The sequence below is a fragment of the Dama dama genome, chromosome 31 (assembly GCF_033118175.1).
Source record: "Dama dama isolate Ldn47 chromosome 31, ASM3311817v1, whole genome shotgun sequence".
NCBI classification, from domain to species: domain Eukaryota; kingdom Metazoa; phylum Chordata; class Mammalia; order Artiodactyla; family Cervidae; genus Dama; species Dama dama.
The window spans coordinates 16,561,638-16,582,463 of NC_083711.1; the positions used below are offsets into that span (position 1 = coordinate 16,561,638).

Here is a 20,826-nt window from a genome sequence, read left to right on the forward strand (position 1 = left end):
TCCTGGATATGTTTAAATATGCTGTTCCATCTGCCCAATCTTGGCCTTTTGAGATCTTTCTGAGCTTCCAAAACCCCAACTCTCTTGTTACCTCTCCCTTAAAGCTTTAATTAGCACAGAGCATCTGTCCACTGTTCGTACTGTTTATATATTACGTGTCTGCTGTTGCTTTGATGCGTGTGTGTGTGTGCATGCTCAGTCACTTAGTTGTGTCTGACTCTTTGAGACTCCATGGACTGTAGCCGCCAGGCTCCTCTGTCCTTGGAATTCTCCAGGTAAGAATACTGGAGTGGGTAGCCATTCCCTTATCCATGGGATCTTCCTGACCCAGGGATCGAACCCAGGTCTCCTGCACCAGCAGGCAGTTCTTTACCACTACACTACCTGAAAAGCCCACTTTGATGTGTACATGTCAACTAATTGCCATGTGCTAATTATAAGCTCTTTGAAGGGTGTGAGTCAGATTTCTTCTGCATTCATTTCCCTTGAAACAAATCACTGGGTACAAGTAGGTATTACAAATACCTGTCTTCAGTTAGAAGAATTGTGGCTCTTGGAAACCACAGCATCCCTTGGAAACTTACTCGAAATTCACATTCTCTGGACCCACCCCTGACCTCCTGATTCAGCAATGCTGGGCTGAGAAACTAGCAATGTGACTTTTAACAAACTGTCTAGGTGACTCTGATGCATGCAGAATTTTAAGAATTGCTGATTTAGAATGTGTTCAACTTATGAAAAATTAAGAAATAAGTGAGGATCTATTCTAGCTCACCTATAAGCCATTTAGATTTTCCCATACTGTTATGTCCTAAATCCACATGATGAAAACTGTATGTCACAAAAAGTGTTTGACAAAAACCTAATTGAAAAAATATATTTGATTAATTCAACAACAGCTCCACTTCCCAGAAAAAGATACACAGTTGCTAAGTAGTCCTAGATGAAAAGATGTACACCTTCTCATGATCAGATACTAAAAGTCAAAACATAAGTTTTTAAATTATCAAATGGATAGTGTTTAAAATCTGCCATATCTTTTCACAACAAGCTAAGTGGAAGGGAACTTCTAAGCTCTTCCTCCGTAGATGAGTGTGACCTTCTTTTGGAACCACTTGCCTCTCCCTGATTAAAATGTACAGTCTTCTCTGATTTGACTGTTGTTGTTGTTCAGTCACTAAGTCGTGTCTGACTCATTTTGACCCCATGGACTACAGCACACCAGCCTTCCCTGTCCTTCATTATCTCCCGGAGGAGAGTGCTCATACTCGCCATAATCCTTCTTCCAGGTACCCTGGCCCGCCTGTGGAGAGGGGAGGGACATTTCCACCATCACTTGAAACCCCTCAGTACTAGTTTTGTAAATAACCATCACTGCCTTTAAAACAGTGGTGCTAGAGCTAAAGAACCCGCCTGCCAATGAAGGAGATATAAGAGATGTGGGTTCAATCCCTGTGTCGGGAACATCCCCTGGAGGAAAGTCAAAAGTGTTAGTCACTCAGTCATGTCCTACTCTTTGCAACCCCACAGACTGTAGCCTGCCAGGCTCCTCTGTCCATGGAGTTCTCCAGGTAAGAATACTGGAGTGGGTTGCCATTTACTTCAGGGGATCTTCCCGACCCGGGGATCAAACCCGGGTCTCCTGCATTGCAGGCAGATTCTTTACTGTCTGAGCCACTGAGGAAGACCCACCCTGGAGGAGGGCGTGGCAACCCATTCCAGTATTCTTGCCTGGAGAATCCCCATGGACAGAAGAGCCTGGTGGGCTATAGTCCACAGAGTCACAAACAGTCAGATATGACTGGAGCCCCTTAACACGGCGCACACGCAGCCTTTAAAGCACCTAGAAAGGACAAGTGACATGTGGCAGACCTGGCTTCCCCTTCTCAAGACTCCTCTTCAGTTTATATTTCTCTCATTTTGGAGTTCAGTGCCCCTAAAATTGTAGGGAAATTGCAATACGTGATGTTGGCTGGAAAACATTTCAAGAAACTTAGGTGGAAATGGTTTAAATTCTGAGTCTAAATGAGCAGTGAACTGTTAGGCCATCTCCGTTTTTCCTTCCAAAATTTAGTAGTCTCCTATAACCCTAGAGCTCTCAATTTCTTTGTTATTCTGTAAAAAAAGAAAGGAGATACTTCCTAATGCACTGTTGCTGCCCTCCTCCTGTCTTTTTTAAGGTGGTTGTTGTCTGTCAAAACAAGTTCTTTGCAATTTTTTTTTAATAGTGAGAATGAACTCTTGAAGCAAACCAGCCAAATTTAAGTGTGTTGAGGATAATAGTAATAATTACAGGAATAGCCCCCTCGGTTCCCTGGTGGCTCAGGTGGTGAAGAATCTGCCTGCAATGCAGGAGACCTGGGTTCCATCCCTGGGTCAGGAAGATCCCCTGGAGGAGGGCATGGCAACCCACTTCAGTATTCTTACCTGGAGAATCCCATGGACAGAGGAACCTGGCAGGCTACAGTCCATGGAGTCGCAAAGAGTCGGACACAACTGAGCGACTAACACGTACTGCTAAGAATTCATCTGAACATTTTCCAGATTGTTGTTGGCAACGGCAGTTATCATGAGGAAAACAAAAGAAAAAAAAAAAAGCTGTTTCAGGAGAAGTGGGAATAGATGGGGTCTGGGAGGAGTTCCTTTTTAATCCAGTATTCAGGCCCTGCCAGGAGATATTCCAAGTTTATAGGCTATTTATAGGCTAAGTGTCTGCTTTATTTTTCTTGCCTTCCTTTTGTCAGAAAACCAGTTTCTCAACACTTCAGTGCCTTCTTTCCATCTTGATGGAGACGCTTTCTTATGCCTGAGGTTCCCCCTTTTAGGTATGAGAGGAGATAAGTTTCTTCAGTCGTGTCTGACTCTTTGCAACCCCATGGACTGTAGCCCCGCCAGGCTCCTGTCCATGGGATTCTCCAGGTAAGAATACTGGAAATGCTTGCCATGCCCTCCTCCAGGGGATCTTCCCAACCCAAGGATCAAAGCCCTGGGTCTTCTCTTGTGTCTCCTATATTGGCAGGCAGGTTCTTTACCACTAGCAACATCTGGGAAGACCCTTACCTCCCCAGGATTCTTAAATATTCAAAAGTTTTAAAATGCACACTTATATGAAACAGCAAAAATATAAGGAATTCTTAAAGGTTTAAATTATATTTATGTTGGCCTTGAACACAGAAGAATGGCAGTTGTTGTCATGGAAAATTAATACGTCCTGGTAAATTTACCATGTGAATTTCTAGTGGCGCTTATTTCCAAAGCAGTGATTGTATAAAATATTAAAGTGAAGCATTATTAACCTTGAAGTTCAAATTCATTGAGAATTTGTTTAGGTGTGACAGGATTGATGGCTATGTTTTCTTTATCCATGTTAAGACTTCTTATTAGCTGTGAAAAGGGATGGGCATAAATGGCTTATTAACTTTGATTAACTATATCTGAAAGACATGAACAAGCATAGGGCAGGCTCCAGTCAGAAAATGCTGTTGCTTTCAATATTTTCCCCATTTCCTCTTTTATTTGCTCTTTCAGAAACTGTGAATTTACTGTTCTACCTAATGGAATCTTTTCTTCCCTCTTTAGATTTTTCATTTTCTATTATTGATACTGACGTTTTACTCAAAGAAATTACTCACTTAGGCTCTCTTCAAATCTAAAGTGATATTACTTTAATAAGAGATGAGAGGGAAAATCGACATAATACACCTGGAGTTGTTAGCATTTTAAGTGACTAATAGTAAAGCTTAATTCCAGAGGACTGTCAGGGAACCTAACATTAGCCCAGGAAGTGTGTGTCTTCTTAGAGAATTGGCAAAAAATTACCAAGACAAGGAACACTGGGTACCAACTCCAGATGTGAGACCCAGGAGCATCTTGCTGTTAATCAACAGTGGATGTATTTTTTTGGATCATGAAAGCAGTAGTAAAAGTGTTAGTCACTCAGTCGTGCGTGACTCTTGGCGACCCACCAGGCTTCCCTTTCTGTGGGATTCTCCAGTCAAGAATACTGGAATGGGTTGCCATTCCATTCTCCAGTGGATCTTCCCATCCCAGGGATCAAACTCCAATTTCCTGCATTGCAGGCAGATTCTTTACCATCTAAGCCACCAGGGAATGCAAATTATATTTTTTTGCTTCTTAAAAAATCTACTGTAGAGACTTGGCATAGAAATCATATGCCATATGTTTTTTTCTCCCCAAGTGAATAGACGGCATAATTGCAAATGTCTTAGACACAGAGGAAATGGTCGTTTGGGTTTTTTCCCCTTCACCTGGAGTGAAGGCAGGTAGTCATGGAGAATACTTGAGAACTTTCTTGGCAAATGGCCAGAAAAAGTAAAGAAAATGAAAAGCCCCGAAGGTCATGTATTCTCTCCAACCGTGGACTGCCTCACAGTTGCCAGAGATCACTTCCTTGTCATTTTTATGAGAAGGGCAGGACCTGAAATTCAGTATGCATTCTTAGTGACCCACCGACAGTTTACCCTCCTTTTCTCATCTTCAGCTATCAGCTGAAGCTTTTTTTCCAAAAAAGGAAAAAAAAAAAAAAAACAGAAGGAAGAAAGCAATAAAACCCCTTAGAGAAAGCTGCTCTGATCTTTGGTCTTCCTTTGATCTGGGTGTGACGAGGTGGGTGTCCAGAGCACTCAGGCTGCCGTGATAAAATGCCGTAGCCTGGGTAGCTTAAACAATAGAATTCCTTCTCACATTCTGGAGGCTGGCAGCCCAAGATCAAAGCCTTGGCAAGTCTGATTTCCCCTGAGGCCTCTCTTCTGCCTGCAGATGGCTGCCTTCTCCCTGCGCCCTCACAGGACCTTTCCGCTGTACCTGAGTGAGAGAGAGAGAGAGATCTCTGGTGTCTCTTTGGCTTCCAGGCCTGTTCTCCTAGGGCTCCCTATGACCTCATTTTACCTTAATTCCCTCCTGAGAGCTCCTTTCTCCACATAGAGTCACGTTAGGTGAGAGGGCTTTAACATATGAATTTGGGGGAAACATAATCTGGCCCATAACGGTTGGCTACACCATGCTTTGGGGTAGATCCAGTGTACCCCATGCTCAGTATGCCTCATCCATCGTTTATTTAGTGCGTGTGGGTTCTTACAGCCTCAAAAAATCGAAGGAAGCCATGAGAGAGTTTTCCCTCTTTCCTACCCTAAGTCATTGCAACCAGTTTTCTCATCAGCAGTCTTCCACTCTCTGTGAACTTCAAATATAAAACCACTTGGGTGTATCAAAAGCCTGCCCTTAACCTAGAAGGATTTGATGGAATTTTTCATATTTAGTTATTTGGCTGCATCAGGTCCTGGTTGTGGCACTCAGGATCCTTTTTTGCGACTCAAGGGCTTCTCTCTAGCTGTGGCCTGCAGGTTTAGTTACTTTGTGGCATGTGGGATCTTAGTCCCAGACCAGGGATAAGAACCCATGACCCCTGAGATGACAGGCAGATTCTTAACCATTGGACCACCAAGGAAGTCTCTGATATGATGGATTTTTAAATGTCGTTTCTCTTACTGATTTCTCCGTGTGTGCTCAGTTGCTCAGTGGTGTCCAACTCTTTTGTGACCCCATGGACTATAGCCCGAAAGACTCCTCTGTCCATAGGATTCTCCAGGCAAGAATACTGGAGTGGGTTACCGTTTCCTTCTCCAGGAGATCTTCCTGATCCAGGGATCAAACTCATGTCTCCTGCAGCTTCTGCATTGCAGGTGGATTCTTTACCACTGAGCTACTGCGGAAGCCCCAGTATTCACTTACTGAGATAGTGTTACAGATTCCTAGAACTGCCAAAACAAATGACCATAAACTGGGTGGCCTAAAATAACAGAAATTTATTCTTTCACCATTCTGGAAGCTATAAGTCTGAAATGAAAGTGTCTACAGGGGCTTCCCTGGAGGCTCAGTGGTAAAGAATCCACCTGCCAATGCAGAAGACACAGGTTCGATCACCGATCCGAGAGGATCCCACATGCCGCGGAGCAGCCAAGCCCATGTGCCACAACTACCCAGCCTGTGCTCCAGAGCCTGGGCACGTACTGAGCCCACGGCCACAACTGCTGAGGCCTGGGTACCCTAGAGCCCATGGTCCGCAACAAGAGAAGCCATCACAGCAAGAAGCCTGTACATCTCAGCTAGAGAGTGGCCTCCACTTGCCACAACTAGACAAACGCCGTTGCAGCAGTGAAAACCCAGCAGAGTCAAAAAAAAATAATTAAAAAAAAATTTTTTTAAGTGTCTCTGGGGCCATGTTCCCTCTGAAGGCCCTAGAGGAATATCTGTTTTATTCCTTTTTCTTGTTTTACTGTAACCGACCATCCCCGACAGTCCTTTGGCTTGTAGGTACACCACTCCAGCCTCTACCTGTCTTCACACGGCGTCTCCCCTTTGTCTCTCTGTGTCTTCTCCAATGTGACCAGTATGACCACCTTACTCCCATAGATTCTCCTCTCGATGCCATATTGGATTGAGAGCCTTACCCCAGTATGATCTGATCTGATCTTGATTACATCTGTGAAGATCCCATTTCCAAATCAGGTTGTATTCATAGGCACTGGAGGTTACAATGTCAGTATATTTCAGGGGCAGTACACAATTCATCCTATTCCAGGCAGTTGCTTTTGTTGATTTGGGGGGCGTATTGCAAGGCATGCAGGATCTTGGTTCCCTGACCAGGGATTGAACCCAGGCCCCCTTGCAGCAGAAGCATGGAGTCTTCACGACTTGACCGCCAGGGAAGTCTCAGGCAGTTTTATCTTTAGTTTCCTTTGACTCCTACAGTTCCAAAACATTGTCCAAGTTTCTTTCTAAAACATGATCAAATTTAAGTCAAAGGACTGCATGCATGTTTTTTGATGACCTCTCTTTTTTATTTATGACCTCTCCATTTAAAAAAAATAATTTCCATATGTAATCGGTTCAAATTGTGAAAGACTTTTAAAAATGCTTTGCATTTGCTTGAGGCTGATAAATGAGTAAATTTGTAAACTATGACTGTTTTAATTAGCCAGGGTTAATTAATGTTTAGCGCCGTTGGAAGATGAAAAGACATGTATAAATGCCCTGTACTGTGAGTCATTTTTTAATTTGTTGTTGAAACTTAAAAGTTTATTCAAATAAAGACTGCTTACATCACAAACGCACACACAGTAAGCTGTTGGAGACCTGTGATAATTAGTGTCGAGGGCTTTAAATTTTGAGGTTAATTATATTTTATTGAAGACGATCATGTTTTTATACTGTATATTCAGAGAAAGCTAGTTATATTTTTAGTTTGATTGTGTAAAAGGGAGAGAGAATAGAAATCTGAGACCAAACTGGTAACTCTTTATACAGTATAACATAATTTAAGATGAAGTCTGTTTTTTGTTTTTATTTCTGAGTTTTTTATTTTTTATTTCAGAGCAGGGTGGAGGAAAGAAAAAGGTTACCAGTGCTGAAATGAAACTATCACATTTAAGCAGCTCTTTTGAAGAAAAAAAAATTGCTAGAATTCTATGTAAATTTTCAGCAGGAAGAGCATCAGGGCCTTGGATGAGATCTAATGCCAAGATTGGGAAGTGTGGAGATTAGAAATGTTTGAAAGGAAAGACTAGGGCAAGATCTCCCTTAGGGGGCAGCAGGCAGCATTATCATGGAAGCAGTTGTCTCACGCATAGGATGGTGAGGACGTGGTTATCTGGGGTAATTTTCCAATGTGTTCAATGGAACACACCCCTGGTTCCCAGTTGACAAACGAGAGCTGGCCACAGTGATTACACCCCAATTTTACACTTCATCATTGTCTGAAGGGAGAGCATATTCAAAGGTAAATTAGCCAAAGGGTTAGCTCCACTTTATTTTTGTCTCCTACACAATTTTCTCATTCATTCTTTGCATAAAAAAATAAGGTTACATTTTTTTTTTTTTTTAATTATCTCACGGGTGCTCATACTGAAAGGATTTGACTTAAGAGCAGGGTGAGGGGAAAGACCCACAACTCTTCCTTTGGATACAAAAGACTTTGCTCCTTTGTAGTTCTTAACAGTAACCACCATCTGATGTTATTTTTAACCATGGCAAAATTCTCTAAAGAGTTTTCACTAAGTATGTGACATATCACTACGGGTGAGACTGTTCATTATCTAGCAGAATTCAATACATGATAAATCCCTTTGGGGGAATCTGATGTGAACTTTTTCCCAAAATACCTGGGAAAATGGGAAACCTCTCGTTTTCTTTCATGCTTCCCTGTGGGCTGTCGCATCATTTACAGGAGTTCTCCAGACCATAGTTCCAGGGCCTCCAACCCTCTCCACCGTGATATGGAGTATCACAGACTCCACACGTCTAAAGAGAACCTGTCTTTCTGCCCCCAACCTGTGCTCTTTTGATGGACACAACTCACGTCAAGAATGCAATTATTAACCAGCCACCTAACAGCACGTCTTTCCTTTCCCGGTCACAATCCCCCCTTCACACCTCCCACCACCTACAAAGTAACACTTCTTGTTCTTCGTATCACGTCCGTTAGTGTCTTTCTGGTTTTATCACTTGTGTACATTCTTGCCCACTGTCTTCCCCATTTTTGAATGTCGACATGTCTTTTTAGGATTGTATAATCCCCAGGTTTCCCCTCTGTCCTTTTCTTTATAATTTACCTAAAAACAAACTGCGGGCCACTCGCTTAACGCATGGAATTCCCTTAATCTGTATTTTGCTGACGGCACACTCATCACTCAGGTCAGCGTATTCCTTCGCCCTGTGTGTATCCCACAAATGTCAAGTCCTTGGCTTCTGTCTAAGCTGCTTCCCTTTTCATCTCCCTCGTGTTCCAGGAACCAGAAGAGTCCCAACAGGCAGAGGCATCCCATCCTCTGTCCCTTGGTCCATGTACTTGTATCCACTGTATCCAGTGGACTGTATCCAGTAGCTCTTCCTTAGCAAACCTGTAATGTCACCATCCCGGCCCCAGAGTCCCAGTTTGTTTCTTTCTTGCTCTGTCCACACCCCTTACTGTAGCGTCTGTATACAAGTTACTTTTCTGCCCATCGTTTCTCTGGTGCCTTGAGCTCTGAGTAATAAGAAACCGCCTTAGTTATTTCCTACACTGGCCTGGAAGATGGTAGGATTACTGAACAGCTGAGTGCATGAATAAATAAATTAATGAGCTCATTAATTAATAATAAAATGAGCTTAATTTTCTTGGCTCCAGATTAATCTTTGTAAAGTGAGTCCTTTCAGCCTCTTCATCTGCTCTATTAATACTTCCCTGAAGACAGTCACTTTCCACCCATCTCCAAGCCTCAGATGCCAAGCACTTTCCATCACCAGGCTTGGTTCCCCTTGCATTGTAAGAGGATCCCAGAGTCCTCTAATGCAGGAGATAAAGGACCATTGCTGTCCAAAAAATGTTCCCTGTAGAACCAGTTTTCTGTTAAAACACAAATAGGCCAGTATGCAGAAGAGCATAGAGGACTGGTGTGTTTTTTTTTTTTTTTTTTTTTAATCTGTATAAATAAACCTTTCAAAATAACTACCATGTCTACAAACGTGATAAGTCATCTACAGGAATAGGAGCATCCTCCACTAAGGTTTATACTGATCTTATCCACAGATAAGGAGCCTGTGCTCCTTATCCTAATCAGCATAAATCGTAGGCTCTTTGGAAGTGACATCACCCATGTAGAAATATTGAAAATGTTACTTTCTACCATGAGCTAGCCAGCCTTGCTAACCAATCCTTCACATCCTTCAAAATACAGGCATACCTAAGGGATATCATGGGCTCAGTTACAAACCACCAGAATAAAGCGAATATTTCCATCAAGTGAGTCATGTGAATTTTGGGGTTTCTGGAATGCATGTCAAAAGTTACTTTAAACTATGCTGTAGTCTCTTGTGTGCAATAATAGCATTGTGTCTAAAAATGCAACATACTTACTCTGCCTAGAAAATACCTTCTTGCTTAAAATGGTAACCATCATCTGAGCCTTATCGAGTTGGAATATTTTTGCAATGGTATCGTCAAAGATCACAGATCACCATCCAAATACAATACTTGGATTATATCCAAGAATTTTTCAAAAACTTTGAAATATTGTGACAATTGCTGAAATGTAATCCAGAGACAAAAAGTGACCAAATACTATTGGGAAAATGGAACTGAAAGACTTACTTGACACAGGGTTGCCACAAACCTTCAATCTGTTTTTTTTTTTTAAAAAAAGGCAGTATCTGTGAAGTGTAGTAAAGCAAGGTATGCCTGTTTAGAGTTCAGTCAATTAAGCATTTATTAGATATGAATCAGTTGGCATGCACTGTCTTGACTGCATAGCAGAGAATGATTGCTAGCTGTTGAGAGGGGTACTGCTGTCCATTTCTTTGGGTTCCTTTCGTCCCCCTAAGATGTTTCTTACCCAGGTACGAAAGATTCCTGTCACAAGTTTGGGAGAGGGTGCAGATCAGACAGGGCTTCCCTGGTGGCACAGACAGTAAAGTAAAGAGTCTGCCTTCAATGCGGAAGACCCGGGTGAGGAAGATCCCCTGGAGGAGGAAACAGCAACCCACTCCAAGATTCATGCCTGGAGAATCCCATGGACAGAGGAGCCTGGCAGGCTACAGTCCATGGGGGTCATAAAGAGCCGGACACAACTGAAGCCACTTAGCCTGCATACACGCCGTGGAGAAGGAAGTGGCAACCTACTCCAGTGTTCTTGCCTGGAGGATCCCAGGCACGCAGATGAGACGCGACCACGCGTATGGTGAGCAAGTTGCTCAGGACACAGGGGTAGGGCCTGCATTCAGACCCCTCCCTTGTCACGAGCAGCTGGGGGTATGAAGTGGAGCTGGAATCCAGTCTGCACACAGCATGACAAGCTTTGTGAGTTTGTGACTCACTCCCCAAAGAAAGCATCCCGTGGGCTGGGAAGGGCATGGCCCTTCTCGGATGTAAAGGTGATGTTTGCATCTCCAACTGCTCGCTCTCATTTGGTTTGGAGCCCAGAGTCGAGTTGGAGAAGAGGGGACATGAGGGGTATGTGCCCCGAACACCCCAGCACCCGCAGTGACGGCTCCAGGGGAATATGTGCTCAGACTGTATCCAGCTGCCAGAATGACTGTGCATTTATAAAAAATGTATTCACAGGCAGTTAAACTGTCACTTGAGTACTTTGTGAAAATAATCTTCCTCCTCCTTTCTTGTGCTCACTAAAAGCATGAGCAATTTTTTTTTAAAAGGAAATGTGATACTGATCCAGATAGAGCAAACCTCAGGTTTTATTTCATGTTTCCAATTTACTATATAGCTGAGGACTTCAGAGTAAAAATAAACAATAAAGTAGACCCACAGTGCAGAACAACCTTCCAGAGAACTGAGAAATATATACTATAGAATGGAACTGGAGAGGAATTGATTTCATCCCTCTACGTCTTCAAATCTGATAACTCCAATTCTAGGCAGCTTCTTCCCTATTCCTGAAAAATTCAGTCTCCTTGACCACAGTCATAAAAATTAAATAATGAAGTGATGATGGGATGAGATGAAATAGCTGATTCCCTAAAGAGTGAAAAACTATTTTAAAAATTGCTCTTGGTGGGATGGCAAGTGAATTCTTGTTTCTTTTATTTTCTCTATTTCTTGCACTGAATTTGACTGTAGCTAATTACTACCAAACTACATTTTTATATAAAGAGGAATCACAGTGAAGTTCTACCTTATGCTGGAAGAGTTGGGCTCTTAGAGACAGGTTTGAAGAGAAAAATTCTATATAATCATGGGGACTTCCCTGGCAGTCCAGTGGTTAAGACTCCACACTCCCCATGTAGGGGCCCAGGTTTGATCCCGGGTCAGGGGACTAGATCCCACATACTGCAACTAAAGACCCGGTACAGCAGAAATTCTATATAATCATCATTACTTTGAAACTCCTTGAGCTTAGCTATAAAAGCATACGTCTCTCAACTAGCCCAGGACAGCCAGTTTTTCCTCTAGCATGTGAAGAGATAGCTATTTGCTGTGTTGAATACCACAAGAAATAATTAACTTTTGTGTAAGGGATACAGGCATAAAAATCACATTTATTTTTATCTTAGTTTGTAGAAGACATACAGCCTGTATCTGCTTACATTCATGGACATGCATGTATTTTCACTATATATATATATATATATACATTTTTTCTTAAGAATTTATTTTTGGCTGCATTGGGTCTCATTGCTATGCACGAACTTACTCTAGTTGTGGTGAGAGGGGGCTACTCTCTAGTTGCGGTGCATGGGCTTCTCATTGTGGTGGCCTCGCTTGTTGCAGAGCACGGGCTTTAGGGCACTTGGGCTTCAGTAGTCTTGGCACACAGGCTCAGTTGCCCCTCAGCATGTGAGATCTTCCAGGACCAGGGATCACAACGGTGTCCTGGGCATTGCAAGGCAGATTGCTAACCACTGGACCATCAGGGAAGTCCTCCCTGGCACTACAGTTTTAGTGCCATAGTACTGAAGGTTTATATATTTATTTATTTATTTATTCATTTATTTGGTTGTGGTACGTGGGATCTTCAGTCTTCATTGTAGCATGCCGGATCTTTAGTTGTGGCATGTGAACGCTTAGTTGCAGCATGTGGGATCTAGTTCCCTGGCCAGGGATCAAACCCTGCCACTGGACCACCAGGGAAGTCCCTGAATTTTCTATAATAATGTACTTCCAGGCTTGAAGAATAGTTCTGAAAACATTGCATAAAATTTCTTTCTTTTTCTTTTTTAAAGTAACTTGCAGAAAAGATGGGAAAGGGGAGCTTCCCAGGTGGCTCAGTGGTAAAGAATCTGCCTGCCAGTGCAGGAGATGCAGGTTCAGTCCCTGGTCCGGGGAGATCCCACATGCTGCGGAGCAGCTCAATCCATGCACCACAACTAATGAGCCTGTGCTCTGCAACAAGAGAAGCCGCCACAGTAAGTCCATACAACAGTGAAGACCCAGCACAGCCAAACATAAATTTAAAAAATGTTTAAGCTGGGAAAAAACGAAAAGCTAGTAATTTTGTACCTTGAAGTAATTAACTTGCAGACATCTTGGCCCTTTACTGCTAAATTTTTCACCATGGGTTATTTCCTCAAAGCAAGGACATTTCTTTATATATGGCAAGTTACAGCCTCAATACAGCATACTACGAGATCTTCCTGTGATACATAAACTTGGTTTTTAGGCTACATGTTAGAATATTTTTCCCCGAAGGACTGCTTAGGCTCCCAACTACCCAGCCAGGCGGGACCAAGACTCCTAATGTAGTTGGAAATACCATCAGGATTTTGGCACAAGTTCTACAATGAAACATGAAAGGGAACTCTTCACTCTGTGTTTAGAAACCGGGGAACCTGACTGACATCAGAAATCTCTTAATTTCTGACAGCCATGGGTAAATTCTAAGTTCTTTGATCTGTGTTGTTTGAAAGTCAAAAGGAAATTTCTCTTAACAAGGGACTTCTGTATCCTCCATCTTAAGCGAAACAAATGATGCTTCAGGAAAATATCACTTGCAGTAAGGAATGTTCTCACACATGACATGCAGCTATGTCTGTATCTCCCCGGGGATACTCTGTTGCCATAAGTGGACAAAGCATGCCCCATGTAAAATCCATGTCCAAGAAACCACTAAAGAAAAATAAACCCCGATTCAGACAGTGGAGTCTGAATTTTGAGACCGTGAGAGATTTTTCGGGATTGATAGTGTAGCTAAAAATAAGAGGACTGACCCAGTTTGCTGGGAGGTCAAAATGAAAACTAGATTTGTGGAACAGTATTGCTTTGTGATAATATATTTCATTTTTTCCTCTTGTTGGAGCATATGGCAGCATTGACTATTTAAATAGCTCAAGATCCAAAGCAGTCTAAATTATCTTAAATCTGACTCAGAATCAGTGAAACCTGATGATTGTTCATGTAGCACTCATATTTATGCCCGTCTACTGGAGAAGGGGAAATCTAAAAATGGGGGAGGTGGATGAGAAACTGCTGTTGAGGGTGGACCCTCACAACAGGAGTGACAGGTGAGGTCTCACCTAGAGAAGGGAGCGGGCTTCCCCGGGGGCCCAGTGGTGAAGAATCTGCCTGCAGTGCAGGAGACGCAGGAGAGGAGGGTTCCATCCCTGGGTTGTGAAGATCCCCTGGAGGAGGGCATGGCAACCCACTCCAGTATTCTTGCCTGGAAAATCCCCATGGACAGAGGAGCCTGGCGGGCTACAGTCCATGGGGTCGTGAAGAGTCAGACATGACTGAGCGATTAAACAACACAGGGAACTAAGATCCTTGCAGCAACAAAGCATGTCATACAACTAGAGCATCCCTGCGCCGCAACAAAAGGATCTCAAGTGCTGCAAATAAGACCCGCAGCCAAAGAAGTAAATATAAATAGAGTAATGTTTCTAAAAGATAACAAAATAAAGAAGTTATAGCCTGACACAGTTGCACACGAGCGACACAGTAATCTTCCCTCCCAGCCTTGCCCAGCAATCACCAGAACACCACAAAGGTTCTCCCCCAGATCGGCATTTCAGACAAATTCTGCTCCGCTGAACTGCAGGGCAGGCCAAGCTTAGTGGTAAGTTCCGTCTTAGGGGAGAGCGCAGAAAGGAAGGATGGCCTTTGGTGCCCTCTACGTTTTTAAGTACATTCTTTTTCTCAGCGTCTGAATAACAATAACCTGTTTCCTGAACACTTTGCTGCTCTGGCTCCTATGTAATTTCCTGCCTGACAAACAGTCTGGCAAAAAAAAAGCGGGGGGTGGGGGGGTGGGGGAGAAATTCATAACTAGTCTTTCCTGCAGTTTTCTGGTTCAGAAAAATGTTATCATGGTGATAGCTTGAAGGCAATAGGGTGGGCTGGGTTTATGAACATGCCTTGGAGTGTGTTGCAGCCCGGTTTCTTCTCCAGCGTTGTTTCTGGGCCATACTCACCTTTGACACCTTGTTTGGTTTTGAGGCTTGTCTTCTGTGAAAGGGATGCTGAGACCATCGTGCAGGGATGCCTTTGTATGGATATACCTCGTAGCAGTGGTCAGACCATACTGTGCTTAAGACTGGCCTGGGATCACATGTACCTGGATCACATGCTAAGTGAAATAAGTCAGATAAAGACAAACTATATGATGTTACTTATATGCAGAATTTAGAAAATGCAGCAAACTAGTGAATATAACCAAAAGAAAAAAAAGACTTCAAAATAAGGAGAGCAGACTAGTGATTACCACGGGGAGAGGGAAGAGGTGGGGGGCGAAATAGGAGTAGGGGAGTAAAAGGTACATAATTAGGTATAAAATAAGCTACAAGAATATACTATACATCACAGGGAATATAACCAATATTTTATAGTAGCTATAAATGGAGTATAACCTTTAAAAATTGGGAATCACTATATTGTACACTATACTGGTGCTGGAAAAAAATGAAGGCAAAATAAGGGGGCAGCAGAGGATGAGACAGTTAAATAGCATCAGCAACTCAATGGACGTGAATTTGAGCAAACTCCAGGGGATAGCAAAGGACCAGGGAGCCTGGCATGCTGTAGTCCATGGGGTCACAAAGTGTAGGACATGACTTAGTGACTGAACAACAATATATTATAAATCTGTTACTTATAGAATATTGGAAATGGACTGTACTTCACAATTTTTAAAAACTTGCCTGGGGACTATGTTAAATGTGCAGATTCCTAGCTCAGGCTGGAACCTGAGATTATTATTTCAACAAGCTCTTGGGGGATGCCCACATAGCAAGATAAGAGGATTCAAAGTGAAGAAACTATGAAGACCATCCATCCAATTCCCCCTAATTGTATAGATGAGGAGCGCAAAGCTTAGGGAGTTTCAGAGACCATGGTTACATTGAAAGTAAAAGTGAAGTCACTCAGTCATGTCCAACTCTTTGTGACCCCACGGGCTGTAGCCTACCAGGTCCTCCATCCATGGGATTTTCCAGGTAAGAATGCTGGAGTGGGTTGCCATTTCTTTCTCCAGGGGAATCTTCCCAATCCAGGGATCGAACCCAGGTCTGTCTCATTGGAGGCAGACACTTTACCATCTGAGCCAGCAGGGAAGCCCGCTCACGTTAAGTACGGTATAGTGAACAGCGTGGCAGTTATATGCTAAGCCGTGAATCAGATGTGCACAGACTGTGATTGGAAAATTAAATCTGATCTCATAGTCCTGGTGTGGGCAAAATGCCTGGCACAGATGACAGCAGATTTATAGTAGAGTTTCTCGATAGGGAAAAAATTACATCACTTTTATAAATATGCCTGCCGCATCTGTGGCAGTTGCAAAGGGTGGGGCCCGGGGGAGATGCATTGTTCAGAGGTGTCTTCCTCAGTGCTTTCAGATACATAAGTAATTGTTTATTAAAATGTAAGAAATGATCATGTGAGACTCTCCTGTTAGACAAGGTTGAAAAGAAATTTCCATTTGGAGGAGAGGCTGCAGATAAATGTGTCCATTTCCACCAGAACCAGAAGAGTCCGAAAATAGGGGAGAAATGCTAACAGTGATGCAGGTTCAATTCTATATGAAAGAAAAACCAGCAAGCCTAGGCGTGTTCACCAGTCTCCAGATCAGACCTTTACTGGCCGTGTTTCACAGGGGAAAAGACAGAGGTTGGACCTCTGTATGACGGAGGTTTCCTCCCTGCCCCAAATGTGTTCAAAGAATGGAAAAGGTAGTTCAATAATTACACCTGCGGCTTGTAGAAGAACTGACTTAATGTTTATAAAGTTCATTTTCATGAAACCTTAAATGTGGCAGTAAAACTTTAAGGAGGAGTTAGGCAAGTGGATTAATCATTAAAAGGAGAGCTTTAGATGAATTACCTAGGATTCATCTCTTTCCTATTCAGAAGTCCTTTTATGAGGCCACTTCTCTCAAAATAAATTATCATGGAAGTCTACTGCGTTTCCAAGAACAAAATATGTTAGTCATTTGAAGCTGAAATCAACCAGGGATCTCTTTTGATGTTGCTCTTTTTAAAAATATATATATTTTTAATGACAGCTGTGTGGTGAGATGTTTTGTTTTGTTTTTCTCATTTGCTGGAAGTGTGCCTGATGTGGGCTTCCCAGGTGGTAAAGAACCCACCTGCCAGTGCAGAAGACGTAAGAGATGGGGATTCGATCCCTGAGTCAGGAAGATCCCCTGGAGGAGGGCACGGCAGCCCACTCCAGTATTCATGCCTGGAGAATCCCATGGACAGAACAGCCTGGCGGGCTACAGTCCATAGGGTCGCAAAGACTAGGACACAACTCAAGTGGCTTAGCACACACACACACATGCCTGATAAACATCCCCAAAGCATTTTTGAAAGGGCAACATAGAGTGGGTTTGAATGCATGTTGAATATTTGAAATTAAACTTTTTTGTTGTTTAAACTGTAGGCTAAATATTACCATCACTGAATTCAGTTAAATATTTCCACTTTTAACTACAAGGCTCATAAGCTCGGGTATTACAGAAGATATTTGGCTACAGAGGTAACTGCTGTAATTTTGGGCAGTAACAATTAGCTTTTAGGAAAATAAAGAGTCTTCAGGGAAATGTGCCTGGTCTTTTAGTTTAATATAGCAGTTGGCAAATGTAGATGCTCAAAAGCTTTGAAATCCCAATATATGCCATCAAAGCACTGTAATAAAATAATAAATTAATTCAGATAAAAAGATTATCCATCAGGGCCACCAGCATAGTAGAAGTGCAGTTTCTCTGTGATCAGTCTGAGCATAAAATTCAAAGATAAAGTTTCACTCAGAATGAGCAATGAGATAATCGCATTTAGTTCTGGATTTTTTTTTTTTAATCATAGGAGGAATTGTTTGGTACCAGTTGTGTTAACAGTTGGTAAAAACCTGAGCCCTTAATAACGTCAAGAAGTAGGTGGCTGTCTTAGACATTATGTGATCACAAAATTGAATCCTACTCCCGCTAATGGTAATCCATCATTTCCACCCTCTTTGCCTCCCGTATACACCACACTGACTTCATTGTTCCAAGTGAGATGACCAGAGGGGGCTATTTCTAAATCTCCTGTGTCACACTGAGATAGAAAAGTGGATTTCTACTTTGGTACCAAAAATGTCTTTCATATCTAAGTGCTTTTCACTCTACCGAAAATGTAATGTTTCTTGAATATTTCATTCTTTCATTTTCTGAAAATGAATATAATAAACCAGGAAAATTAACCACCACGGGGCTCTCTACATTTTAGCAGCCATTTGGAGGAAATTTCCTGCCAACGGTCTAAGAGATAAAAGAGAAATGGGGAGCACCGTGATTTGCTACAATCTGAAATGCTGTGCGTGCTTCATGAAGCACAGATGTAAGATTTTCCACTGTGACCGCTCCCTTGTCGTTGCTTAGTCCTGTCCAACCTCCTTGCGACGCTATGGACGGTAGCCCGCTGGGCTTATCTGTCCACGGGATTCTCCAGGCAAGAATACTGGAGTGGGTTGCCATGCCCTCCTCCAGGGGACCTTCCCAACCCAGGGATCGAACCTAATGCTCCCGCATTGGCAGGCGGGTTCTTTACTGTCTGATGGGATGTTTTGAAAAGAGATGCAGCAGAAGAGAAAGACGGGATGTCTGGGTTGAGAGCCCATGAGGAATGTTGGCAGGCAGGGCTGTGTACCCCACAGACGAGAAGCCTGGCCCAGAGCTTCGTGTCTGCAAGGCCACGACCAGCAGAGCTCGGGGCTTGTTGCTTTGTACAAAGCCTCAGAACACGTACCGTGCAGCCCCTGGGAGCATTTGAGGAAGACGGATTGTTTTCAAGGCAAAACAATGAGAGCTGCTCAGGAGTGGAGCAAGCAGGCAGCCTGTTACTTAGGCTTTTCTTGTTCTTACACATGTCCATGGAAAGACTAGAAATTCACAGGATATGTCCTTCAGCTTGAAAGAAACTGCACCTGGCTTACTGAGGCCAGTGCGCTGCAAACACCCCACCACAGCATCCTCTCCATTTCTCCGTGATCCCCGTCGACTAGGAGAATCTGCCTGTGTCTGGAGGGAAGGATCATTCCAGGTTTCTCCCTGGGGGAACTGGTGCACCTGGTCAGAGCATCCACCTTGGTCTAAGCCATCCTCCCAGGGCTCAAATCCCACCTTGGGCATTGCTAGCTGTGATTCTGTATAAGTGGCTTATCTACCGAGTGCCTCAGTTTCCCTATCTGTAGGATGGAGGTGATAACGGTGCCCACATCATAAATAAGATCTGCCTTGCAGTTGTGCCTAGCACACAGCAAGTGTAGCCGCTGATGCTTCTTCTGTTGTAACTATTGCTGTTACTCACCCAAGATGTGGCTTTGTCTGGTTTAGATGAGCTGCTGCAGAAAGAACAGAACTACTCAGACGACGTCCTGGCCAACATCATCAGTGAACCGAGGATCAGCTACGGCAATGATGCTCTCATGCCGTCTTTGACCGAAACCAAAACCACCGTGGAGCTTCTTCCCGTGAATGGCGAGTTCAGCCTGGACGACCTCCAGCCCTGGCATCCTTTTGGGGTCGACTCTGTGCCTGCCAACACGGAAAACGAAGGTAAGAAGCCCAAGAGGGAGCAACAGTAGTCTGGTACCTATGTAATCTCTCTTACTTTCCTAAAGGGTGACTTTCTATACGAATTTTTTTTTAATGCTTTCTCACCGAGAGGTATTTTGTTGGTTCTGGAATGAAAGCTCAGCATCCAGTTAGTGTCCTTGAGACAGTAGCCTCAAATGCCCACCTTCAAAGAAAACAGGTGATGGAATTACGGAAATCACAGTTCACTCAGCAGACAGAGAAATTTCAATGGGGTCTGTATAAATGGAGGTTTGACAGGGACCCAAAAGGTCTTCGTCAGTTATTTATTTTAGTGCATTAAATTTCAGATTGCATTAAATGTGAAAGGCAAAGATAGAGAAACACTTAGGTCATGAAATGTAATTTTGCTTAAGAGTTAACACAGTTTGAGGTTTAGAAAGTTAAATACAAAGCATTTGTCAAAATTAAGAAGCACATTAATCTAAATGTTACTTCCTTTGATAATTCAAAGAAGCAATATTTTCTCTGTCAATAAACTGGCACAATGGATTATATATATACCTTCTTTCACAGGGATTTCTTAGCAAAACTTTTCAAATAGTATCTATTGGGCAGAGAGAAATTTTTAGTTCTTATTCCATTACATGTTCCAGAAGTAAAAAATTTCAAACAGGGGAACACCTTGATTTTGAGATACTAATAGTTTGTTTTTCAAGAACACAGGATTTTATCTGTGATTCTTCTTTGTTAAAGTAACGACTTTTGATGGCAATATTTGTAATATGGATATTTGTAGTATGGATACCTCAAAATACAGTCAGTCACTCCTCCAACTAAATATAAATTCAGGTTTAGACCTTAAGTGCACTGGAGAAACTTTTTTTAAGAACCATTGCAGAAAATCTTTAATATAGACTGTTCTTGTAAGAGTGGTCATTACCACAAATTTGTTTTGTTCATTTGGAAAAAGGTACCTTTTGGTAATAATATCAGATACAAACAGCAGTGTTATTTATAATATAAAAATAATTAAGACTACCATTTATAAAAACAGTTCTAACATGGAAAAAATATAAGGAGATTTAGTGTCAAAGAGCTGGGTGATGTATGAAATTGTATTATTATTAGAATGCTACTTGTGTTATTTTTTAAAGATAAATACATTTTGGTCATTTAAAATCCTCATCATTCAACCTCAAATGAGAGTTGTTTGTGAAAAATGTCCAATCTCATTTTGCAAATAGAACACACACAAGATTTCCTCTTTTCTGTTAAGATAATGGGTTGTTCAATTGACAGAAAAATAGGTAAC

At 42.5% G+C, this 20,826-nt stretch overlaps 1 protein-coding gene across 6 annotated transcripts in view; it reads left to right on the forward strand.

Moving 5' to 3' along the window:
• APP (amyloid beta precursor protein) overlaps positions 1-20,826 on the forward strand; it is a 287,707-nt gene that overhangs the window by 238,094 nt on the left and 28,787 nt on the right. For all 6 annotated transcript variants that reach the window (XM_061134302.1, XM_061134303.1, XM_061134304.1 and 3 more), the window contains one exon: positions 19,311-19,532. In XM_061134302.1, coding sequence (XP_060990285.1) covers positions 19,311-19,532 — 222 coding nt within the window. The remainder of the gene's footprint in view (positions 1-19,310; positions 19,533-20,826) is intronic.